The following is a 27393-nucleotide window of genomic DNA, read 5'->3' as shown; positions in this document are numbered from 1 at the left end:
AAAGAGTTATCTCATATCGCATTTGTCGCATCGTGCAGCCTTAAATTCTACATATATTTTGAGTAGATAACCGATAGTATATTCTCAGTAAAGGGTTTCACCCGGTGTGTTTCCACACTGATTAAGGCAGTGGTTCCCAATCCTGGTCCTGGGGACCCACAGCTCTGCACAGTTTGTATGTCTCCCTAATTTAACACACCTGACTCAGATCATCATCTCGTTAGGAAAGAGCTCTATGAACTGAACTGGGTGTGTCAGAAAAAGGAGACATATAAAATGTGCAGAGCTGTGGGTCCCCAGGACCAGGATTGGGAACCACTGGATTAAGGATAGTTCTACCAGAAAGACTCGGGAGATAAAATGATGTAACGAAGCATACATTTATTGAAAAATCGCGAAGCAAAGAGGACACTGACACCGACAGACAAGACAGAGCAGGTTACTTATGATTTAATAAATCTCAGCTCTCAAATTCAAACAATAAATATCGTTTTGGCGCTTGTAAATGTGACGCGACAGATCGCTAGCGGCACGTGAACCAATCATCTGCTACTAGCTAATAGTAACACGAATGAACACTGTTGAAAGATACAGTACAACTTACAGAAATGTATATTCCTCATGCATAATATCGATCAATCCGTGTTTTTCAACCGCAGAAAGAGGTAAAACAGCTGGAGAACAATTATGTCACATAACATTTACCTCAGGAAAGCCATTTAAAGGGTAACTAAACCCCCATGGTCAGAGCCTGACTCCACCCACTGGCAATATTTGAAAAATGCTAGAAAAGTGGGCAGACCCCAGCGGAGATAGAGGGGACGAACCGTGAGCGGGGGGGGGGGGGGGGGGGGGGGGGGGGGGGGGGGGCGTGCACCTGAGAGACCTGCTGTCAGACTCTCTAAAATGGAGAGTGACTTACAGGGTCGCAAGACAACGTAAAGTACATGCATGATCCAGCTGATGAGTTTTATGGAGTTGATGTCAATAGCGCGTGATCTCTGTTGGCATATTCATATTTCGCCGCTATGTGCAAAAATCCAGCAAAACGCATTTTCACATCAAGACGCCGCTGCGGTGGTGGAGTCCATGCAGGAGGAGCAGCGTTTGGCACTGCGTCGCTTTTCAGCACGAGCTGTGTGGAGAAGCCCATTTCCACCTCTATTGCGTTGGAAAAGCAATCCCGCGTAAAATGCAGGTTTCACACTCACGGTCTTCCAGGCCAAGTGCATGCAACCACTGGCGCCTAATTTCCAAGTCTGCTGGAAAGCTATGCAGTCCAGTAGTGCTGTTGCAACCAGCAACACTACACCTATGTACTCTCCTGACCACTGAACTAAATACAGATAAATCTACGCTAGCTCGTACCAAGGGCGTGGTGAGCTGGAACTTGCTTACGTCACGTGCCACCGCAAACATCCAATAGGAAAATTAAACTGCAGTAACCACCGTTCAACCTGAAGAGGGCAGCACTCAGACGTTTTTACACCATGTATTGTAGAATTAAAACACTTTATACCCAAATGTCAAAAAAGTTACTTGAATCAATCAACAGCACTAATAAAGCCCCATTCTTACAGATCATTAAAGGGGTCATATAATGTCATTTTTGTACAAGCTAATATGATTCTTTAGGGTCTAAATTAAAAGTTTGTAATATACTTTAATTAAAAATTCTCATTAGTATTGTAAGAAAACACTCATTTAAAACCAGGTCAAAAACAGCTCTGTTTTCAGCACGCCGTTTAAGTGCATGTGTCTTTAAATGATAATGAGCTTTGCTCACCCCACCCCTCTGTTCTGTGCGTACACGTTTGTAACACAATAACACAATATCCATAACGTGTTGTTTATTATAAACATGGGATTATGAATTATATTGAGAATGTCATACATAGAAAACATGCCGTAATGTACCCTGAGTGTAAATAGCCGCATTCATCGTGAAGCGTGCAGCAAGCGATTTGCAAAGATTAATATAAAGATTAATATAAAGGTTAACCCTTTCACGCATAGTGGTCACTACAGTGGACAGCTATTAAAAACGCATTTTCTTGAATTCGCACGGGTTTTTATGGCAAAGTTGCACATCAGCCTCTTCATTGGACCCTGGTGCATCATCCTATAAATTGCAACCAAGTGGCAAGCCTTTGTGTTTCGATTTTTTCCCCCTCCAAACCAAGATGGCCAAGGGTCAGTCAGACATGCCAAGTTGCTCTGGAATATCCACCCATTCCTTCTATCCTAGGAGACTCTTGAAGGTAAAAAAAATATTGCAGCATCAAGCAATATCTAATGAGTCATATCACAGTAAAATTTTCCAAGTTTTGATTTTAGATTGAGAGAAAACTCTGATTAATCACGTCCACTGTAGTGGACGTCATGCATCAACTGCTATATTTCAGCTACAATTCATAATTATAATGTGAATATTGTTTTTGAAATTTAAAACTTAACTTAATCTGCAGTGACTTTTTTTACTTTAAATAAATGTATTTGTATTATTAGAATGTAATTTTCATTGACATCAAAAAAAGTCATGTGATTACATAATGTATGACACTTGTAATGCATTACTTTACTTGTTAGATCATAAAGTAATCTGATTTCGTAATGCACGTTATTGTAATGCGTTTTTTTACTCATAACATCAAAAAGTAATCTGATTATGTAATGCATGTTACTTTTAATGCGTTTCTTTACTCATAACATCAAAAAGTAATCTGATTATGTAATGCATGTTACTTGTAATGCATTTCTTTACTCATAACATCAAAAAGTAATCTGATTATGTAATGCATGTTACTTGTAATGCGTTTCTTTACTCGTTACATCAAAAAGTAATCTGATTATGTAATGCATGTTACTTGTAATGCGTTTCTTTACTCGTTACATCAAAAAGTAATCTGATTAGGTAATGCACATTACTTGTAGTTAATTACTTGTTAGATCAAAAAGTAATCTGATTAGGTAATGCATGTTACTTGTAACACATTACTTTACTTGTAACATCAAAAAAGTAATCTGAATGCGTTATGCATGTTATTTGTAATGCGTTACCCCCAACACTGATCATTTCAGATGAGACTGAAAAAAACGTATCGCTAGGTTTTCTCAGAGGAGGGCTATGATAGAAATGTGCATGTCCATCTTGAACATAATCAGATTTATCAGCTAATAAGGGTAAATCTCCATACTCTGGTACACTGGAGGGAGCATCTGAGTGGTTTCCACAGTTGTACATTGACAGGCTGTAGAAAATTCTGATGGAATCACGTCCTCATGTTCTGATATCAAAGATACGCGAAGTGCAACTTGTATGAAGCCTTTGCAATATTTTGCATTTATATTTTTTGTATATATTTTATAGTTTTCACATGATTTGATATAATTGTATTGATTAGTTTGTTAAATTCACATACTTTATCTGTTTGATTATTGTCTTATATTTAATACAGTATAGCTTCAGTTTAAACCATAACCGCATGCTGTCCACTCAAGTGGACATCTGAAGATCTCTTTGAAAATTTTGTAAAAAAATAATAAAATAAAAATCGATTCTTGTCTTTCATGCCCTAAGAGCTATAAAAACACACAAAAATCCTGACTGAGGTTATCATAATTCATGCATGAAAGGGTTAATAAAACGTTACACTCACTTCAGTTCTTCTGGAGGTTCAGCAGGAACACGAATAGTTGGTACAGGGTATATACAGAAATTCTTAAGTTGAATTTAATACCTTTTAATACCTTTTTTAATACCTTCACAATATTTTTTAATACCAGCACGAATTCAAGATGCAACTGTAGCGGTATAAAGTAATGAAATATCTTTCCAAAAATAATAAAACATTTCGGTGATTATAACTTAACTTCAACCCTGGACTCAAAAACCAACACAGAGACAGATAGAGATTTGTGGCCGATCCTTTCTTGCCCTCTTTTTTTTTTTTTAAGCTGTGATTTTACCACTTGATTTCATAGCTTTGTAAGATAAAATCCTTCTTTGCTAGACCTAATAATTATTTTGGTCTATAATCATATCAACATCAAAAAGTAGAATAAAAAAGTATAGCATTAAAAAGTTTATTTTAACTAATAGTGTAATTTTTTACCATAAACTGTACAATTGAATAAAATTAGCTGCCAGATAAAAAAATAGCTATTAGATAACTTGCTTTGCACTTTTTTTTCTGGTTTCACCTCACTCCAGTCTAAACTAAATTATTATTATTTTTTTTTTGGTAATGTTTCTACACATTATGATATAAATAACCTGAAAATACTAGTAGTATACATACATGAATACATGAATTGTTTGTTCATGTTACTTAACAGTGCATTAACTAATGTTAACAAATACAACTTTTGATTTCAATAATGTAGGCTACTAGTAAATGGTGAAATTAGCATTAAGATAGATTAATTAATGCTGTAGAAGTGCAGTCTGCAGTCTAACTTATGTAAGGGATAATGTATAGTGAGCCGGTTGTTATAGTGAATAACAACCCCGACAGGCTGAACGGGAATCAGCCTGAAGGGGTTGTTATTCACTATAACAACCGGCTCACTATACATTATCCCGCTTATTACATGGCTACCTACAAAATAAATAAATAATTTGCCGCGAATTATTGATTTAAAAAGGGGTTATTGATTTAAAAACGATTGTATTGCTTCTGCTAAAGAAAATAGTCCGTTCCGCGTCCATAGCAACGCGCTGTTTTTCATGGCAACGGTCTGTTATACTTCGCAGCGGTCTGTTATAAAGAAATAACAGACCGCATTCTACATTGGAATTCAGCCAAGCCATGTAATAATAATAGTTAATGTTAATGTAGTTGACTAGAGTTTAATAAATGGAACCATATAAAATGTTACCGATCTGTTACACACCGATTCAGACGTCTCGTGAGTTCAGTGTCGGACAGGGGTGCGTTTCCCGAAAGCATCGTTGGCCAACCATGGTCGCAAGTTCATCGCAATGTCCATTGAACTCTATTGGTAACGACGGAACTTGCGACCATAGTTGGCCAACGATGCTTTCGGGAAACGCACCCCAGATCAGTTATTTTAACCATTCATTAAAGTGAATCGGTTCAAAGGAGTCATTAGTTCGTGAATTATGCGATGTGTCATTAGCGGGCGTCTACGTGTTGTGTGACTATCCCGGCAGTTAGGACATCGCACAAGTTTTGTGTCAAACACAGAAAACATTTCATTACTGGATAGTTTTGTTTGTTTATTGAAAATGTGGTTTATGTCAGCTGAATGGGCGGAACGCTTTTCAGAGAACATAAGGCAGTGTATTTTAGCACAATTCACACCCAGCGGTAATGCAAGAAATATCCGAATGCGCCACGTGAAACTTCGGTCTTCCGACCTTTTACCATCGTGTGTCAATAGATTTTGATTAATATGAGCGAGGGCGAGAGAGCAAGAGAGGAGAGAGTGCGCGCGCGCGACCGGGGCTCTTTCTCTCTGCTCATTCTTTCAGTTAACATGTCATGCACCCTGTCAGCGCAGCAGTCATCTACATTAGGCTACTCACCGATCAAATAAGGCTTTGGCGGGACAAAAATGCGCTTTGGCGGCCGCCAAAAAAATTCAATGCAGTAAAAACCCCGATGTCTCTTAAATGACTGAAATAGAAGCGAACTCGCGAACAGGTTTGGCAGCAAGCCAGCCGGGTAACTTACCCAGTTTGTTTCAGCGCGCGCGTGAACAAAAACCATGTCACATGATATCGCTCAGGTTCTACTCGCAACCTGTAAATAAATCCACGCGAATTTTAGAAGAAACGCCTGCACTTAACACAAATTGAAACTCATAGGCCTAGCTGGATAGGGGTTCGAAAATTTAATACCTCGACAGATGACATTTATTACTTTTTAATACTTTTTAATGGCCTTAATTTTGGCTAATTTCATTACTACCTTTTAATACTTTTTACAACCCCGCGGACACCCTGTGGTACCAATCATTTTTTTCAGGAGCAGCTTCTTAGTAAAACCAGCTTTATACTGACCCTCGTTTATAAAGCAGTCTGGTGAAATGATTCGTGCAAACATGAAAGCATTGACGTTGATCGCGGGGAATTCCCTTCGAAAACAAACTCAGCCACTGCATCTTCAGCGGTTCGGATTTAGGAACATCAAAATGATGCTGTGTTCCTTATTACACCCAAGAACACCACAATCGCTTAGACGCCATTCTCCTCAGTGCTCCAGCTATCAGCAATGAACGTGCCGGTCAGCGCGGGCTATGATTGACAGCTCGCTCACGAGGGCGGGTCTGTGTTGAAACGCTGCTGTCAATCAGCCATCGTGGGAGGGGTACAGCTTGATTAGAGAGAGGGGAAAACATAAGAAGATTTAAAAAAAAAAACACTGGATGGATTTTTATCATTTTATGATGGTTGTGTACAGGCACTGCCAACACACATTTCAGTACAATCAACTTGTAAAAGTGCATGTACCATTATATGACCCCTTTAACTAAAAAAGGTTGGTTTAGGGTTTAGTTACCCTTTAATGACCATAATAAATAACACGTAGTTGGCTAGAAGAAAAAAATTGCTAGCCTATTACGAATATTTTGCTAAATATGTGTACTATATTTCATATTTATTATATTTTACTTATATCATTAAATAAAGTTGTTATTATAATAAAAAATGCATTATATTTAATTTAAGTTATTTTTAACCTTTAAATAATAGTACCTGCTGATAGGGCTCTCTGTGTGTTTACAGCATTAGGTGGGATCTTTTTTCTTGAGGAAAATTAAGGCTTATCTTGTGTACCTAATATTTATCCAAATGAGTCAATATCAAATCACAAGAATTTAATTGAATTGAAATTGTGAAATGTGTGTCAAGCAATAATAAAAAAACGTAGCTTACCAGAAATTGTACCATATAACATGCTGTCACTTAAAGGAACACTCCAACGTTTTTTGAAATGGGGCTTATTCACCGTGTTTCTTACATTTAGATAGGTGGGCAAACACATTTTTGTCTCAGTACATAATGAATGGAATCCTTTGTTGCCAGCTAGCATATATAGCTATATTTATCCAAATGAGCCTGTTTAACCGAAGCTAATTTGGGTGTGTTTCTCCATCCCCATACAATGTCACTTCTCTGTGTTTTACGGCCCTGACGAGAACGTCGGTGAACAAGCGCGCCTGCTCTTAAAGGGAATGTGGGTTTGGAAATTTCACGTTACGCCCAAACCACACCTATGAATAATGAAGCTACTTCAGACCAACCCATTTTAGATTTGCGTCGGGCGCAAGAGTCATTTATCCCGTCGGTATAATAGCAACAGCGCCCAAGACCCGCACACAAAGTTACTTGCGTTTCAGATCGTTAAAATAGGGCCCTTAATTTTTTTTACATCCCCCCAATCCAATCCAACCAAAATTTAAGCAAAATCATTTATCTCATACAGAAGTCTTCTAGAAGATAAATAGAAAATACAATTTTGATAAAACTTGAAAGATTTGATTTAAACAGTCTTTTAATTTTAAAATATCTAATTTAAACTTTTAAGATTATGCTTTTAAATGAATTTAGTGTGAATAAACCTCTGGAGCGCAGACTATCTTTACTGTGACAGTGTGTCCCGAGGCTCGTCTGGTCTGTAACTCCTCCGTCTCTGTGAGCGTCTGACGCTTCAGTTCACACTGTGGTTTATCACTGGACGATCTGGGAGTGTCTTGCTTATGACGGGGGACATAAATAATAAATACATATTTTTTGACACATGCTATATCATAATCACTACTAGCAGTGTTGATGTGTACTCACTGGAAATGTTAAAGTTGTGATTAAGCAATGTCATTAATCTCTCTATCTCTATTCCAGGCCAGATGAGCAGCAGTGCTCACACTGGAGTCAGTGTTGATGTGAAAGCTGAAACAGGAGCAACTGTAAATGCTCCTTTACTCACTGGAAACACCATCACACGCCCAGTGACCTTCAACTGTAGCTTAAACACTGCAGGACATGGTAATATAGTATATATATATATATATATATATATATATATATATATATATATATATATATATAATGACTATAATACAATTCATATAATGAAAATATAATATAATAAATTGTAATGTTTAAAATACACAATAACTGTGCTTTCTGAGACACAGTGCTTATTAACAATCATGTATGAAATAATGCTTCAACTCATTTTCTCTTTCCTCACAGAGCCACAAAAACCCTTAGCGACGGAGACACCAGAGAAACAGTTAGAACAAGGTACAACCATCATTTCTTCATTATAGAGGAGTAGTGATATGATCCACTTACTGTCAAAATGATTGATGGCCCTCTAATTGATTGATGGGTTGACCTTTTGCCCTTGCCCTGACCTTGCCCTAGTGTTGAGCTGCCCTAGTGGTGACCTTACCCTCTCGCTGACATTGTCACCTTTGACCTTGTATCCTACGGGGGGTGGAAATGACCTATGACCGTTGATTAATTGGTAAATGGGATTATTTATGACCTTGTGAGTATTTGACATCTTTGACATCAACTAATAACTTCTCCATCAAAGAGGCTGATATAAAGAAAATGTTTCAGAGTTGCCATACACATAAGAGTCCTGGGCCTGACAGCATCTGTGGACGAGTGTTAAAACTGTGCTGAGCAACTATCAACAGTTTTTACTCTGTTATTCCAAAGATCTTTAGACCAACACATAGTACCAACTATATGGAGGACGTCTTTGGTGTTTAAAAGCTTTGAAAGGCTTGTTAAAAGGTATGTAGTGTCAAAAACGCAATATATACACTCAAAACAATTAGTCTTTAAAATAACTTAAATTATGGACAGTGGTTCCACACACGCAAATTATTTTTTATTAACATTAGTGGATTTTTTTTAACCTATGTAAGCTCCTTGTGCTGTGACAACACAACTGAATGAGAAAGAATTTATGTGAAAAAGTAATGAATGGAATTGCTTCCCTGTAACTTAAACCGGTTAAGTTTAGTGAACATGCTTTAGTTTATTTAAAACTGCACTGATAAATAAAGTGTGATGGATTTACATGATTTCTCAATTGAACTTCTAGACTATAGCTAGCTATTAACTAATAAGAGCACTTATTAACATCTTAAATGCTAAGATTGATATGCTTCTTCAACCACAGAAGTAAAACTTCTTTGAATCAGTCCACAGCCCGACCAAATGCTCCACTCTTCTCCACAATGGTAACCCACTGTAATTAAAATGGTTCTAATTATTCCAATGTAATTGAACATTAAACACAATTACACACTATCAAGTCTTCCTCTTTTCCCATTTTCTCAAGTTGGAGTTTCGGTTAATGCAACACAAATCATTCATGTAATCCAACACAAACAGATTAAGTAAACTTACATTTTACATATATTTAACCCTCTGGGCTTCTTCGGTCAAAAATGACCGAAAACGTATACATTTTGAATTTTTTAAATTTTTTGCTTCATCGGAATGGGATGACACTTGGTGACTTTTTTATAATAACTCCAAAACTATAGCAAAGAGAGTCAAAAGGTAGGTATCGTTTGAAAGAACTCTTTTTAAATTTTTTGAAAATATAAATTACATTACATTTGGACATTGTCCTGCAGAGTAACTGCGGATAAAAGACAATATATATATACAATTTTTATTATGATTTTGCATATCTTTCTTATTTGTCATGGAATAACTCAGGAAGGAAATAAGGTAGGAGGAAAATTCTTTTTTAGTGAAGTCCCCCTACATGTTAGCTGCATCTGGATAAAAAAAAAATTTTGGACAAAGGAATCAAAAGTTACAGCATTTGTAAAAGAGATAGCCTTTTTGTACAGTCTTTGACACCCCCTCATGGGCAATTTTTTCTCCATGAAGAATATCTTGTCATAAAAGCAACAGATTATGTTAATTTTGGGCTCATTTTAATTGTAATAATATGCTGTAAAAAATGAAGTGCCATTTTAAATGATCTGTGAATGTTTCATGAGCTGTATGATGTTTTTGACACATTGCAGTATATTATTTTATAGATTATGAAAAAAAAGAAATTCTATTTATCAGCAAATAACTCAGCAATACTTACGAGTTTTTCAAAGTGGATACATTCACTGTAAAGTTCAGACTCTAAGCTTCAAATTGTTTGAAATTGTTTATTTCAAATGACATCAACTTTGTGTTAATCAAGGCAAGATTTGTAAAAAAAATATGGTAATGAATATTTTCGCAGCTAGGTGGCGCCTGCTGGCGGTACACTCGGTTTTAGAGGGATTACTCAGCACTCGTTAGGAGTTAATAAATGTAATTAGATGCATTGAGAAGCTGAGATCCTAAGCTTTAAAATGATATATAATTTGTGCTGTTCCATTCAGTGGTTGCTTAGTAATACATTTTTTTCTTTCCGAATGGGAATAAAAATAAATAAATAAATAAATAAGCTATAGGCGGTTATAGGACATGACACATTTTTATATATTTTAAAGCCACTAGATGGCGCTCTTCTCACTTGAATTTTTTTTTTTTTGCCTGCACTCTATTTTGATGTGAAATGTTGCATTTATTGAAAAAAATAATACAAATAAAATATTATATATATATATATATATATATATATATATATATATATATATATATATATATATATATGTGACCCGTCACGGAAACCAGGGACACAAGTCGGCAGCACAACTTTCGAGCAAAATGAGAAAGAAGCCTTTTTTTTCCAAAATTGGTGATTTTCGTTTTTTTGCAGAATCTGTTAGTTGAAATCACGAAGAAGCCTCTCCATGTTTGAGATAGCAGTATTGGTATATTTAAAAGCGTACATTTTGAGTTTGAAATCGGCTTGTTTTTCGGAGATTCTAGCACGCAGTAGGGGGCGTGTCATTGTCGGTGTGTATTTCCATACTGAATAAGCCGGCGTGGCTACTTATTATGCAGCGCTCTGGCCGGCTCTATCTGATTTCAAAATTCAATGAACATGGACGCCAATAACATTACGATGTCCAGCAATCGATTTAAATAGTAGGTTACATGAGTTTAATTTGTCGTTTAATGAGATGTAGCCTTATACATGTTGTCAGTGTCAATACATAGATCCGCCTTTATAATTGACGTGTATATAAATGGTACAGTGGTAGAGCTTTCGTGTCAGAGGTTGAGAGTTCGAATCTGCCCTTGTATAGGTTTTTTTTTTTCTCGTATAGTTTTTTTTCTCTCATCAAAACGATTATGTTCATTAATGGTTGTATATCAAGCAGGGACACGCAAACGTTTGAATCATTTTGTTATTTCAACAGAACGAATAGAGAGTATCCGACCGCAACGCAACGGATTGAAGCGCGTCGAGTGAAGACAATGCAGTGTGTGCGCGAGCCACACGAGTAAACACTGTATCTGCGCCACTGATCGCAGCGGCAACGAGCACTTTGATCACTTGATAAAAAAAAAAAACACATTTCAGCACTAGTATCTTATTTAAAAAACGAACGAAATGAATGCTCTGCCAGTTAACTGGAAATGTTTTATTTAGAGAATTGGTAGAATTGGTACATTCAGGGGGGAGGGGGAGACGGGGGAGCTTTACAGGGGGTATGACTTATCTAAATGAGATGTAAATGAGCCCTATTGTCATTCCCAGAAGGGCGAGAACTTGTCAATCTTTAGAAGCAGATTTCTACCATTTCAGTTTTTTTTGAGTGCCTACCTTCAAATGGCCACAACTTCTCCAAATATTATCAGATTTCCATGTATTATACATCGTTGGAAAGCTTGGAGACTACACTTTCAGAATATGTGAATAACTCAAAATGCCCCAGAACCGACTTGTGTCCCTACTTTCCATGACTGGTCACACACATATATATATATATATATATATATATATATATATATATATATATATATATATATATATATATATATATATATAAATTCTAATGGAAAAAAATAGCTCATAAAAATTATATAATTAATGCAAAGTATCATAGAAAACTCTAAAAATTCTAAATAATAATCAGAAAATTTTATAGAACAAAAATATATTTGATTGGTTATCCTGGGAAAAAATAAAGTTAAATTTTAAGGCTTCGTCCTTTTTTGACCGGGAGGAAGCTAATTGTGACCCATTTACGAAGAAGCCCAAAGGGTTAAGCAGATTAAACACAATCAAATTAAGTTGTTAGACAAAATGTATAGCAATTGTGTTGCAAGCTCATTTTAATGAAGCAATTTGAGCAAGCAGCCAAAATTGGTTTTTTTTCTGTGCTATATATTAAAGGTGTCATAACCTAGTATTACCTTGGATACCCACGCTCTATTATAGTCTTTCAGGCCCTTCTAAAAAAGAAAAGTGGAAAAAAAATAAACACAACGCTCCTCTGACCCTTATTTCTGAAGGCATTATTGTCTCGCGAGATCTGATGCGATATTTTGGCTGTCGTGGACGGTCATTTTAATAATGCAAATGAGGGGCACGTTGATTGGTGGCAGGAAGGAGGGGGGTTGACACCGCAGGTAACTTCAGCATATCATTCCAAAATGACATCATGGCGCAAGTTGTGAATGAACCCGACCTGGCCGCGACCTACGGAATTCAACCGTATATGTATGAGCCAGACTCTGAACCTGAGCTGGAAAGGGAAGATGTAGAGTCGATGGAAGGACGTCTACAGCAAGATGCCTCTGAATGGTAAAGACAATCATTTTGACTGAGACATACATTATACCTTTTATTTAATGTAGATTACATTAACGGAGATGTAGTCTACTTTATTTATCAGCTTACAGTGGTTATTGAGATCAACGTTTGCTATCATGTGGTGTTTTTGCCTTGTTTCACGTTGTGGTTTTTTAGACATTCAATATTTTTCTTCTACAGACATGTAACGTGATCTTTTTCTTTATGTTTATTATTACTTGACTGTTTGTTTGTTTTATTTATCTATCCTTATCTATTCTATAAAAAAAATCAATACAATTATATGTTGTCATAGTTATATAATATACAATTCTATAAAAATATAGCTGTATCATTTTCTTGTCTGTTTATCATTTTTAAACTTGCCCCAAATTTGTGAACGATTCCGGCGTAAAATGATCAGCACAGACACCTAACGTTAAGCCAGTGGGAAGGGTTGTAGGAACTGCGTCATTAAAAATTAATTTAATCCACTGGTCCCTGACAGCTTGGTCCGTCCTTGGGAGAGAAAACACATTTACATGTTGATTCTGGCAGTCAACAACAGAGCAACTCACGTGTGCACTACGTTTCTGCATCTTTCGCGACTGAATATGAGGGGGAGAGGGGCAGGGCGGGCTTCCTGCAGCATAGGTCTGCGGTGTCCATATATGGTATATCCTGCTCCGTCTTGACCAAGTCGGGGCAGAAATTAAAATCTCGTATTTGAGTGCGCGTGCACGTGGGCTGGTTTACGAACCCAGGGGTAAACAAACGCTTCACTTTTAAATATCGGCTTCCCGGCCAGTGTATAATCGTTAAGCAATCATAACATACATTGATTCTCGTGGAAAAGTGAAAATTACAGGTCATGACTCCTTTAAAAGCATCCCAGAACAGACTTTCCGAAATATTAACAGAAAGGAAAGACTGCGCCTTTAGATTAACTTTATATTTTCTAGCTCTGATGCCATGCACCTTGCCACCTTTTTCCACACACCGTCTTCATCCAATACGTTGAAAATCATCAAATCCATTTTTTTATAGCAAAATTAAACCCTTTACATCAGTTTAAAGGGCACCTATTATGACTCTTTTCACAAGATGTAAAATAAATCTCTGATGTCCCCAGAGTATGTATGTGAAGTTTTAGCTCAAAATACCCAACAGATAATTTTTTACAGCATGTTTAAATTGTCATTTTTTGGGGGCTCAGAAAAACGCGCTGTTTTAGTGTGTGCCCTTTAAATGCAAATTAACTGCTGCTGCCGGCCCAGGGGGGGGAGCCTCACGAGCTCGCGCTCAGTCAGGACAATCTCATCTGATAATATCAGAACAGAAACTCTCAGTTGCGGTGTTCATTTCGAGTCGGACAATAATGCCCACAGAGCCAGAGAATATATGCTGTATGAGATAGAACAGGTATAGTTCAGTTTAATTAGGGTTATAACTTATTTGTCATCTGCTTTTATCCACTATTAATACAAGCCTGCTGTAGCAGACCCCGTCCGAATGATGACCAAAATATACTGATGAGTTCAGTGAAGTTTATTGTACATCACACAAAAGATGAGCGTTAGTTTTATTCCAGAGAATCTCTATAAGAGCTGAATAAACACAGTATAAGAAGTGCGTATTAAAGTCTTATCCATAAACTCTCTCTCTCCCGTTCATTATCAACAACATACACAGTGAAGTACACAAAACACTCGTTACAACTAACAGTAAACAAATATATACACACCTTTTCAGTGGGTGCTTAATAAACTGGTAAACCTTATATCCGTAAAATGACTCGAAGAGCTGTCATAAAGTGCGCGCTCTCATTTTCATTTCTGCCGTGGTCAGTAACGTTAGTCCTGTCGCTCAGAAGACCGTAAGCTGGATCACAAACAGTACAGATCCATCCTCGAGGAACAACGAGAGAAAATGAAGACTGCTATGTTCATTCTTACATCCAACAACAGCACACCTCAATCGCTTAGGAGACATTCTTGTCTACAGCTGCTCCAGCTTCGAACAATGGCGGACCCTGTGTCCAGCTCACTCAGGGCGGGTCTAGGCTCAAACAGCAGTGTCAATCAAGGAGTCGTGGGAGGGGCTTGCGCAATTCTACGTCACATTGCACCGAATCTGAGAACAGCTCATTCTGAGACAGTGCTTATGATTTATTGAGATTGTAAAAAAGAACACTGGGTGGATTTTTATCATTCTAGGATGGTTTTGCTCACACACTGCCAACACACATTTATGTAAACACCATGTAAAAGTGAATTTTGCATAATAGGTGCCCTTTAACGATCGATAATTAAGTATAGTGGAAAATTATAATTAATTAAATTATAATTAATACAATAGTGTTTTGGTGGTAAAAGAAATATATGTGTGTTACTTTAACAAAAAAATATTTGGGTAAAAAGAACAGTGCCACGAAACCATTTTTTTGAGTGTATTGGATCCTTTGCAATTTGCATATCAGACAAACAAGGGAGTGGATGATGCAATTTTAACATTGTTGCATATTGTTTACTCGTATCTTGAAGGTTCCAAAAATCACGTGTAAATCCTATTTGCTGCCTTTTCCTCAGCTTTAAATAACATATTGCCATCTGTGTTAGTCGAAAGATTAGCCACAGAGTTTAATCTAGATGGAGGATTGATTCTGTGGTTGCAGGACTTTTTAAGAAACAGAGTACAGCGAGTGAGTGTGGGTGGATCACTGTCGGAGAAACAAATTACTAATGTTGGATCCTCTCACCCCTACTGTTTATATTGTACACAAACAACTGTATAAGTGCCCATTCAGGGAGATATATAATCAAATTTGCTGATGACACTGCATTAGTTAGTCTCCTTCAGGGGGATGAGGACAGTCATGGACCTGTTTTAAATGAATTTATTTCTTGGTGTGACATGTCAAACCTTAAGTTAAATATTTCAAAAACAAAGGAGATGTGTATTGATTTTAGGAAGAAGTCTTCAGTGAGTGTGACGAGTGTTAAAGGGTATTAATACCTTGGGTTTGTCCTTGATCATAAACTGGGGTGGGATAAATGGACTGAAGCTGTGAACAAAAAAGGACAGCAACTATACTTCCTTAGGAAGAGGTTGTCATTTAATGTAAGCGTCTCAATCCTAAGAGTGAAATGTGCTGTATAAATAAACTTGCCTTGCCTTGCCTATACAGCCACTCTGGTGAAAACCGTGATGTCATCGTCCAGCACAGTTCAGTTCTTATATAATGGTGTCAATGCAGGCAGATCAGTAATATTGTTGAATATTAACCCTAATAACCCTAACCTAAGCCTACTACAGTACAGACTACATGTCTAGTTTGGTGTGCTAGATGTCAATGTTTAATCAAAAGGCTTTTAATAATGCCCGTCAGCATGACCTGAAGTTATGCAGGAATTTAAAAACTGAAAACAACTGCATTCAAGTCAGCATTAGTCAAGGTGTTTCCATCACCATATATGTTGTGAACTTCAGAATACTATAAGATGTTGATGAAAACACAATTTCAAGACAAAGTGTGATTAATTTGAATACAGCAGAAGTGCAGTTTTGTCATTATTTTTGTAATGGGAACTGCAGACCAGTTTACAAATTACAAATAGGTTTTATTAAGACTTTATGAAAAATATGATCTCTTAGTCTTTCCCCTCTTTTTTAAAGGTTCAACTGCAGATGACAGTCAAGCTACTCTTCATGATTACACAGAGGTCAGCCGCAGATTGAAGAACAAATTAAGACGGGACTACAAGCAGATATTGGTTGGTAATTCACAGACGGGTCATCTGGAAAACCTGAATGATATCTACACTGATTTATATGTGGTGGAAAATGAGACTGGAGGAAGAGTGAACGAGCACGAGGTGATACAGATTGAATCAAATCACAACCGACCGACTGCCACGGAGAAGCCAATCAAGTGTAATGACATGTTTAAACGAAACGCAAAGGTACTGACGATGGGGATCGCAGGGGTGGGAAAAACTGTCTCTGTCAATAAATTCATCTTTGACTGGGTGGAAGGAAAAGAAAATCAGGAAATAACCTTCATTTTTCCTCTGCCGTTCCGTGAGCTAAACCTGAATACAAAGAACTGCAGTCTCATGGGACTGCTTCATGAATACTTCTTTAGTCCTAATAAACTGCCCTCTCTTCCTGAAGGTGACAGTAAGGTCTTGTTCATTTTTGATGGACTGGATGAATGTCGCTTCCCTTTGAGCTTTAAAGAGGGTGGCAGATTTACAGATGTTCACGAAAAAACAACAGTGAGTAAGATAGTTACAAGCCTTATCAAGACAGATCTGGTTCCCTCTGCTCTCATCTGGATCACATCCAGACCAGCAGCAGCCAGTCTGATACCCCGTGACTACATTAATCAGATGACAGAGGTGCGAGGATTTAACGATGAGCAGAAAGAGCAATACTTCAAAAATAACAGCAGTCCTGAGGTTGCTGGGAACATCATCAGTCACATCAAGAAATCCAGGAGTCTGTACATCATGTGCCACATCCCTGTCTTCTGCTGGATATCTCTCACTGTTCTTCGGCCTCTACTGGTTCGAGAGAGTAATGACAAAACTCCCACAACTCTCACAGGGATGTACACAAGCTTCTTAATTTCTCAGCAGCAACAGATGGAAAAAAAATACAACCGTGATAACCCTGAACCTAAAGACAATGCAATGTCTTTTGATCAGATTATTCTGAAGCTTGGGAAACTGGCCTTTCAACAGCTGGAGAAAGGTCAACTGATTTTCTACAAAGAAGAACTTGAGAAGTGTGGACTAGATGTTAATAAAGGGTCAGTGTACTCTGGGTTATGCACTCAGATCTTTCAGGAGGAAAGGGCTGTTTCAGCCAGAAGTGTTTACAGCTTCGTTCATCTCAGCGTACAGGAATGCCTTGCTGCTCTATATGTGTTTTTTGTTAATAAAGATAAGAAAGCAAACCCATTTTTCCCATTCCGGAAAAAAATTACACAGAAATTCTCCAAAAAGCCACTGTTTCAGCTTCATAAGGCTGCAGTCAAGAAAGCTTTACAGAGTGAGAACGGACACCTGGACCTTTTCCTTCGGTTCCTCCTGGGTCTCTCACTGGAGTCCAATCAGACTGACCTGAAGGAACTACTGCCAGGACTGAAACTCAAATCTGAGAACGTTAAAGACACTGTTGACTATATTAAAAAGAAAATAGAGGAGGAAAAATCAGTAGAAAGGACCATCAATCTCCTCTACTGTCTGAGTGAACTGAAAGATGACTTTGTGGAGGACATCCAGAAGAATCTGAGCTCAGGAAACCTCTCAGCACAGAATCTCTCCTCTGCTCAATGGTCTGGTCTGGTGTTTGTGCTACAGATGTCAGAAGAGACTCAAGAGAAGTTTGAACTGCAGAAATACAGAAGATCTGATGAAGCTGTGATGAGACTGCTGCCAGTGATCAAAAACACCAGAAGAGCACTGTAAGAGGCTTCTTTACTATAATTTATATACACTGTTAGTCAGTGGCGTGCACAGGGGGGGGGCCGGGGGGGCTCAAGCCCCTGCCCCTTTTGTCTCAAAATGTATTGTGCCCCTCTCTGATAAATGTAAATAATAATAATTATTAAAATAAATATTATAATAAATAACAATACACTTATACACCATTGCCACGAACAATAATAATACAAACAAATATTAAATATTATTTTTTTGGCGGAAGCATTTGGCGGAGGTGAAGTGGCAGTAGGCGGAGTTCTTTTTTTCAGCGCTATGTACGCAGCAGTTCGCCGCGAGTCTTCAAACTGCACGGGCAGCAGGTAATATTAAGCTAATACGGAAAAGTTACATTTATCCTACCATGCTACTGTAAAAGTTGCGGCAGCATGTGAGTTATGCTTAACAATCATAAAAGTATAACTCAATTTCAGCCGCATTCTGAGTCTGACAATGTCATTCGTTTTTGTCCAGGCCATAGCAAGTGTTATTAGCTTGGGGAAATACATCTAGTGAAAGGAAATTTCATGTCCAAGGAAAAGTCCATGTCCAGCTCTAAATTGTAAGGAATTTATATCTTTGATTTCATAGTACACTTTTCAATAAGGTTCATTTGTTTATTATTCATATTAACTAACATTAACTAATCATGAGCAAAACAACTAAAAACATTACAGATCATGTACAAAGTAAAACATCATCAATTGCCAGAAAGTATCCAAGGGTTGTTCACAGAAAGAGAATGCCAACATGACTTAAGGGGAACTTGTACAGTTCAAAAAGAACATAGGACCAATGCAAAATACCATTGCATTTCAGTTAAAGGTGTAAATATGGAATAGCTGTAATGAGGAATTAATAATATGTGGGGCACTTAATAAGTTAAAGAAACTATTTAAAAAATAATGCACTGAAACTATATGAAACCATTTAAAGAATGATAAATGAATAAGCTGCTTTTTTTGTATTTGGATTGTGCAATGGTATTGCATAGGAAATACTAATGTTTTTGTATTCTGTTTATATTTGTTTGTCAACAATGATGTAAGACAATAATTATTTTTATTTTTATTTTTTATTAAAATATGAGATGTTTTAAAAAGGTAGGCATTATAAGCAAGAGCTTCAGCCTACACCTGTTTCAGACTGTGCTGTTGTTTGTTAGCTCAACTGTGTCTGAAACTAAACTAAACATTTGTTAGGCTACTGTAGGCCTATTTGTTAATCTTAGTTATTAATAATACAACTTGTAATTGTTTGTTCATGTTATGTCACAGTCAGTGCATTAACTAATGTTAACAAATACAACTTTTGATTTTAATAATGTTTTAGTAAATGCTGAAATTAATATTAACTAAGATTAATAAATTGTGTAGAAGTGTAGTTCATTATTACTTCATGTTAATAAATGTAACTAATGAAACCTTATTGTAAAGTGTTACTGATTTCATAGCTAACACTTTATTGAATACATAGGCCTACAATTTATAACATCAACATAACTAAACATGAATTCCTCATAATTACCGACTTGATTCTCTGTTTTGTTTGGTAATGTAAATAATAATTAGTTATATTATCATCATTTCCGAGAGAGGCTCTCTGACCTACTGCTGCTCTCCATCGAGTGAGATATTCCAAATAATTGTGAGGAAGTCATTAAAATAGATAAAACACAACAGACAGACGGATACTGCTTTAAATACAGGTGATTTATTTAAAAAATAAATGTTTTTTAAAAAAAAGTGCCCTTTTTGGTCCTTCCGCCCCTGCCCCGGAGGAGGTCTGTGCACGCCACTGCTGTTAGTCATTTTAATTGGGCTTAATCTTACACACGCGATTTGCTGGCCAATAATATTCAGAGAAAAAAAGAGTAAATATAAATGTATCAATGTGTGTGATGATATGAAATACCAAAGTACCTCCATTCTCAGGCAAAACTCAGCAACCTGAGTTTTAACCCATTTTAATATTCCTAATTTTATCATAAATTAAAGGAACTGAAAATACTGGTTTTGATTTTATAAAGATATATTTTTTTTAACTTTGGATTTTTTTTAATCTTTACTAGGGACGTACCGATATCACTTTTCCCAGAAGAAGTTCGATTCCAATACTTTCTGGTACTTGCCGATACCGATACCTGTATTTTCACTGCATTTGTCATTTTTGTATGTATTGGGTAGAGAAACCAATATAACATAAATCATATTAGTTGGCTTAATTAGTTTAACAAATATATATTTCCTACAATTATTTCCATGCTTAAGAATGCTAAAATGTATTGTATGATCTTCTATTACTCTCACTGTTTATTCTATTGCTCTATCATATTTTATCTATCATTTAACAGCACAGCACATATTTAGAGCCGCTCCAGCAGGGCTCAGTGCTGAGGACTGGGTCAGCGGTACAAATAGATATCAGTGAAATATCACAATTCTCTATTACAATTTTGATACTACAGCAAAAACGACTTGCCTAATTAATGTCAATGTAAAACATTATTAAAGGATTAGTTCACATTCAAAAACATTTTTGCTGATAATTTACTCACCCTGATGTCATCCAAGATATCCATGTCTTTCTTTCTTCAGTCGAAAAAAATTAAGGTTTTTGAGGAAAACATTCCAGGATTTTTCTACACAGAATGGACTTCAATGGCAACCAACTATTCCAATGTTCAAAGAAGGTTCAAATATCCGTCTCAATGCAGCTTCAAAGTCTCAACACGATCCCAGTCGAGAAATAAGGGTCTTATCCAGCGAAACGATCGGTTATTTTATAAAAATATATATACATATATACTTTTTAACCACAAATTCCCATCTTGTACCGTCTCTGAGATGCGCCACGTATTACGTGATCACACGTAATCAATGAGTTTGATGATATTAAATACCAAAGTACCACCATTATCAGGCAGGTTGGGTCAGGGATCAGACAAAACGTCTCGGTTACGTATGTAACCCTCGTTCCCTGAGTTCAGGGAACGGAGACGTGTCGTCGGGGGAGTTCCCTGACGAATTGGGATCACGCTAGGGAGACCAATTGCCTACGAGTGAATCAAAACGAGCCAATGAAAATTGGCATGCAGGATTTGCATTCCGCAGCCCGCCTACCAGCGCAGGTATAAAGGCGGAAGCATTGCATGCATAGTGCTTTTCGCTGAGGAGCCGAACGGTGTCCAGTCCTCCGCGAAGGTACAGCAACATGGCGAAGGGACGACACGTCTCCGTTCCCTGAACTCAGGGAACGAGGGTTACATACGTAACCGAGAAGAACCGCTGCGGAAGCCCAGCCTGCCTGAGGAAGGCCTGGAATACACATATGTACTAACCCATTGGGGTAGTAAAACATATGGCAGTCCCTGAGGTAGTCCCAAACCGAGGGAAGTGGGAGCGTACTCAACAGGGACGACAGAACGAGTCTGTCAAGGGGAAGACACGGCTGAACTGCACGTGGCATCATAGGTCACCGTAGAGACCACTGGAAAAAACACCCAGTCTACTAGCAACTCCTACTAGAGGTAGCAGACCTGGCACCGGAGGGGTGATGGAGGAACTCACGAGGCTCACCGACGTAGGGCGCCAACGGAGCAAAAGACGCACGTATCCGGCCGAGGCGCGGAGTGGCGTAGCAAGCCGACACAACCTATTCCCTCGCACCACTGGCCGTAGCGAGTACTTGGGAGGAAACAGGTTCTACACGTAGGCTATAAAACCTAGCGAACGTGTTAGGTGTCACCCAGCCCACAGCTCTACAGATGTCTGTCAGCGTGGCGCCTTGAGCCAAAGCCCAGGAAGCGGCAACACCTCTAGTAGAGTGAGCGCGCAACCTGGGAGGACAAGGCTCACCCAGAGACTCATACGCTCGGGTGATAGCATCCACTAACCAGTGGGCTAACCTCTGCTTGGAGATAGCCTTCCCCTTCTGCTGGCCTCCATAACAGACAAAGAGCTGATCTGAGGTTCTGAAGCTTTGCGTTCTGTCAATTTAAACCCGCAGGGCGCGGACGGGACAGAGAAAAGCTAGGGCTGGGTCTGCCTCCTCCTGGGGCAGCGCTTGCAGGTTCACTACCTGATCCGCGAAGGGAGTGGTAGGAACCTTGGGCACATATCCAAGCCGGGGTCTCAATACAACATTAGAAAGGCCCGGCCCGAACTCTAGGCACGATTCGTCGACCGAAAAAGCCTGCAGATCCCCGACCCTCTTGAAAGAAGCCAATGCCAACAGGAGCGCTGTCTTAATGGACAGGATATTCAACTCAACTGCTGACAATGGCTCAAAGGGGAAGAGCTCTAAGAACCAGAGCTAGGTCCCAAGAGGGTACAGAGTGCAAAACACAAGGTGAATTTAACCTCCTAGCACCCTTAAGGAATCTGATGATCAGGTCGTGCTTCCCCAAAGACTTATCTTCTACTGCATCGTGATGCGCTGCTATTGCAGCGACATACACTTTGAGGGTGGAGGGAGACAGCCTTCGTTCCAATCCACCTTGCAGGAAGGAAAGCACGACTCTGATCGGGCAAGTTCGAGGGCCCTCCTGACGGGAGGAACACCATTCGACGAACAGGTTCCACTTCAACGCATAGAGGCGCCTTGTAGAGGTGGCTCTAGTGGAAGTGATGGTGTCTACCACTGCCTGTGGCAGGCCATCTAGAACCTCCGCGTCCCGTCCAGGGACCAGACATGGAGTTTCCAGAGGTCTGGACGCGGGTGCCATAGAGTGTCCCGTCTCTGAGAAAGGAGGTCCTTCCTCAGAGGAATCGGCCAAGGAGGGGCTGTCGCGAGGAGCATGAGTTCCATGAACCAAGTCCTGGTGGGCCAATACGGCACCACTAGAAGGACCTGCTCCTCGTCCTCCCTGACCTTGCACAGGGTCTGTGCAAGAAGGCTCACTGGGGGAAACGCATACTAGCGTAGGTCCCGAGGCCAGCTGTGAGCCAGGGCGTCCGTGCCGAGGTTCCCCTCGGTCAGGGAGTAAAACCACTGGCAATTCGTGTCTGGAGAGGCAAACAGGTCTACCTGTGCAACTCCGAAGACACTCCAATTCAGCTGGACCGTCTGGGGATGGAGTCGCCATTCTCCTGGCAGGGGAGGCAACTGTGAGAGCTCGTCTGCCACACGGTTGAGCTCCCCCTGGAACATGAACGGCACGAAGCGACCTCAGACCACCTTGATGGTTGATGTACCCAACGGTCGCAGTGTTGTCCGTACGGACCAGTACGTGCTTGTGTCTGAGAAACCCCTTGAGGCGACACAAAGCTAGACGTACTGCTTGCAACTCTAGGCAGTTGATGTGCCAATGCAGCTGGGGCCCCGTCCACAGACCCGAGACTGCATGCCCGTTGTACGTGGTCCCCCAACACATGGCAGAGGCATCCGTGAAAACCACAGCATGCCTGGAAAACCTGGACTAAGGGCACTCCGGCCCGTAGAAACACAGGATCCGACCATGGGAAGAAGATTTGGCGACAGCGCGGGGTAACTTTGACCCGGAAGTGCCGCTCTGCCACGCCCACCTTGGGACTCGATCGTGAAGCCAGCGCTGAAGCGGTCTCATATGTAACAGGCCGAGCGGCGTTACTGCAGCTGCGGCTGCCATATGCCCCAGGAGCCTCTGAAATTGTTTCAGTGGAACCGCTGTCCTGCATCGAAAGGACCTGAGGCAGGTGAGCACTGACTGGACGCGCTCCTCCTTGAGGCGCGCAGTCCAGGCGACCGAGTCCAGTTCCATACCGAGATAAGAGATCCTCTGCACGGGGCAGAGTTTGCTCTTATCCCAGCTGACCTGAAGCCCCAACCGGCTGAGGTACCGAAGCACCATGTCCCTGTGATCGCACAACACCTCGCGACGAGATATTTGAGAATGCGAACGCCTTGTTCTCTCATGGGAACAATGGCTGCCTCCGTGACTTTCGTGAAGACACAGGGCGACAGGGCCAGCCGGAAGGGTAGGACTTTGTACTGACATGCTTGACCCTCGAACGCAAACCGTAGAAACGGTCTGTGTTGAGGAAAAATCGAGACGTGAAAGTATGCGTCCTTCAGGTCAATCACTGCAAACCAATCCTGGGGACGGATGCATTCGAAAATGCGCTTCTGCGTGAGCATTTTGAACGGGAGTTTGTGCAAGGCCCGATTCAAAACTCGCAGGTCCAGGATTGGCTGTAACCCACCGCCTTTCTTGGGTACAATGAAGTAGGGGCTGTAAAACCCAAACCTCATCTCGGCAGGAGGGACCGGCTCGATCGCTTACTTCGCCAGCAGGACATCGATCTCTTCCCACAAGACAGGGGCCCCCACTGACCGCACACGGGTGAAGTGGACGCCCCTGAACTTGGGAGGCCGGCGTGCAAACTGAAATGCCTAGCCGAACCAGATGGTGCGGATGAGCCATCAGGACGGACCCGGAAGCGCTAGCCAGCCTTCCAGATACCCTTCCAGGGTCTCAACAAACCCACCCGAACAACTGGCATACCCGCGGAGGGGCAGCGAAGTGGAAGACAGGGACCCGGCTCTGGTGGCATTGTAGCGACCGAGAGCGGGGTCTGGACGTTTTAACTTGACACCAACCTGCTTCCACCTGTGGGCAGACGGCAGAGAAGGCCCGTGGGCATTCTGCTGCGGGCTGCCCGGTGGCGAGGGGAGGGGGAGAGACAAGGAACGAGGCCCTGACTCCTCGTGACCTGGTCTCTGCGCCTCCGGGCCCAGCTGCAGACAGGAGCAACGCAGCCGAGGCTGCGTCACTGCTATCTGCGAGCTGGGGAGAGGGGAACGGGAGTGGCGCCGTTCGCGGGGCGGCGCACACTGCCATTATGACCCTCTCGGACGGAGGAGACTGGTCTTACTGGTCTGCCAGACTCGACCGTGAGGGGAAACGAGGAGCGAGGCCCGGGGGCGTCGAGTCCTGGTTTCCGCCTCCTCACCCAGCGAGAGACGAGAGTGACAAGGCCGTAGCCCTCACTGTCATCTGAGCACTGGGGCCCGTGAGTGACTCAGAGGAAGTGGACTGCTCAAACTTTGGGTACCACTGACTGGATGACCAGCGGCGGAACAGAAATTAAATTCTCCACCCGGCCCTCCCCCGGGGGAAGGAGTGGTGATGACACGCACTCCCGAAGAGCAGACATCACATACTCTGGGTCGCTCCTCTCAGGGTCGTTTCCCTTCCGTTTGCTGGGGGAAAACGAACTCCGAGCGGGCTGGTTTTGAGGCGCTTCTGGACCACTAGTGTGGACATCGTCTGACCGAGGGCCAGCGCTGTGACTAATCACGGTCAGTCACTAAGCGCAGCTCCACCCTGAATCAGAACTACCCACGTGCACTGAATGTGCATGAGTAATGAGAGAGGAAAAACTTCTGCAGATTTAGGCATGTTTGGCTTGCCATATTGGCACCAAAATGCTTCCATACTGCCAAAATTTTTCACACGCATCCAGGCACTTTAGACCCAGGAAGTGTGGCTGTCAAGTCTGAATCTTCAGCACGAGAACCCACCATTACAGTAGGAACTCGGCATCATTTTCAGAGTATAACAGAAAGGGAAGACGAACAACGTGCCGACGTGGTCATGCACTCATGAGAGAACATGAACCACCCATGAACGCAGTCTCAACACACTGATTAAGCATGTGAAACAGCGATCATGGCCGTCAACCAGGCATGCAAAACAGTGAACGTGGCCATCGCCTCGATGACACACGGCACGCTGAGCGTTCAAGCCCTCAGGCAGGACGAACAACGTGCCGACGTGGTCATGCTCTCATGTAGAGAGCACAAACCACCCACGAACACAGTCTCAGCATGTTTGCGGTGCGCTAGAGGAGTGAGTGGTTCGTGCTCACTGTAACCCTCAGATCACCAATGTTATTCGCCAAAGTAGCCCTCTGCACCAGAAGAGAAACTAGATCGGGAAATAAGCAAAGGGACTCACCTCATAGAGGCACGCGAGTCTTGATCTTGACCGCGCATCTTGAGCGCCGAATGACGCGCGCCGGGTTGCCGTGACAACCCGCGCTGTCAACCGGCGCTCGACGGCACACGGCACGCTGAGCGGCTCGAGCCTTTAAAAAGGGGAGACGAACAACGTGCCGACGTAGTCATGCACTCCTGAGAGAACATGAACCACCCACGAACGTAGTCTCACACACTGATTAGGCATGTGAAACAATGAACGTGGCCGTCAAATGAGGACATGAAACGATCGCATCCAGAAACACACGAGTGAAACGTCATCCTGAAAAGGACGCGATCTTCACTCGTGTTGCTCTTTCAGGAAGAAAGTACTCTCTTTATTGTGCTGAAGCACACAGGGACCCAATGTGGCAACACAGCGGGGAAACTGCAAGCCCGCTGTGCGCACTCAACCGTTTACCAGCTGTGAAAACAGCTTTTGAATTAACAGTGTGTAGACTCAGCCGGCAGACAGGAAATCGCGCGGTCGCTGAAACGCCGTCACGCCAACACAGAGAGATCCCTTCCCGAAACAGCAGACTCGTAGAGCGTAAGATAGATACAATCTTAAAGCTCATTCACTCAGAGAGGACACAATCGGTCGGCTCAGAAGCTAAAAGCACTATGCATGCGTTGCTTCCGCCTTTATACCCGCGCTGGTAGGCGGGCTGCGGAATGCAAATCCTGCATGCCAATTTTCATTGGCTCGTTTTAATTCACTCTTAGGCAATTGGTCTCCCTAGTGTGATCCCAATTCGTCAGGGAACTCCACCGACGACACGTCGGAGTTCCCAGGATGAAAGGGAACTCAGCAACCTGAGGTTTACCCATTTTAATATTTCTAATTTTATCATAAATTAAAGAAACTGAAAATACTGGTTTTGATTTTATAAAGATATATATTTTTTAACTTTGAATTTTTTTAATCTTTACTAGGGATGTACCGATACCACATTTCCCAGAACAAGTTCGATTCCAATACTTTCTGGTACTTGGCGATACCGAGTAACTATACCAAGTACCGATACCTATACCTGTATTTTCATTGCATTTGTCATTTTTTTATGTATTGGGTAGAGAAACCAAAATAACATAGGCTAAATCATATGAGTTGGCTTAATTAGTTTAACAAATATTTCCATGCTTAAGCCTGTTAAAATGTATTGTATGATCTTCTATTACTCTCACTGTTTATTCTATTGCTCTATCATATTTTATCTTTGATTTAATAGCCCAGCACATATTTAGAGCAG

General features: G+C 40.8%; 1 protein-coding gene across 1 annotated transcript in view; it reads left to right on the top strand.

The window, feature by feature from the left end:
• Positions 1-27393, top strand: part of LOC308689938 (protein NLRC3-like) — a gene marked incomplete at its 5' end in the record, with an annotated part of 165217 nt that overhangs the window by 9894 nt on the left and 127930 nt on the right. The window contains one exon of the mRNA XM_081364063.1: positions 16371-18165. Within this exon, the coding sequence (XP_081220189.1) occupies positions 16371-18165 (1795 nt within the window). The remainder of the gene's footprint in view (positions 1-16370; positions 18166-27393) is intronic.

The sequence above is a fragment of the Scardinius erythrophthalmus genome (assembly GCF_964197995.2).
Source record: "Scardinius erythrophthalmus genome assembly, chromosome: 4".
Lineage (NCBI taxonomy): Eukaryota > Metazoa > Chordata > Actinopteri > Cypriniformes > Leuciscidae > Scardinius > Scardinius erythrophthalmus.
Note: the sequence above shows the minus strand (reverse complement) of the source record. Positions and strands in the feature narration are given on the sequence as shown.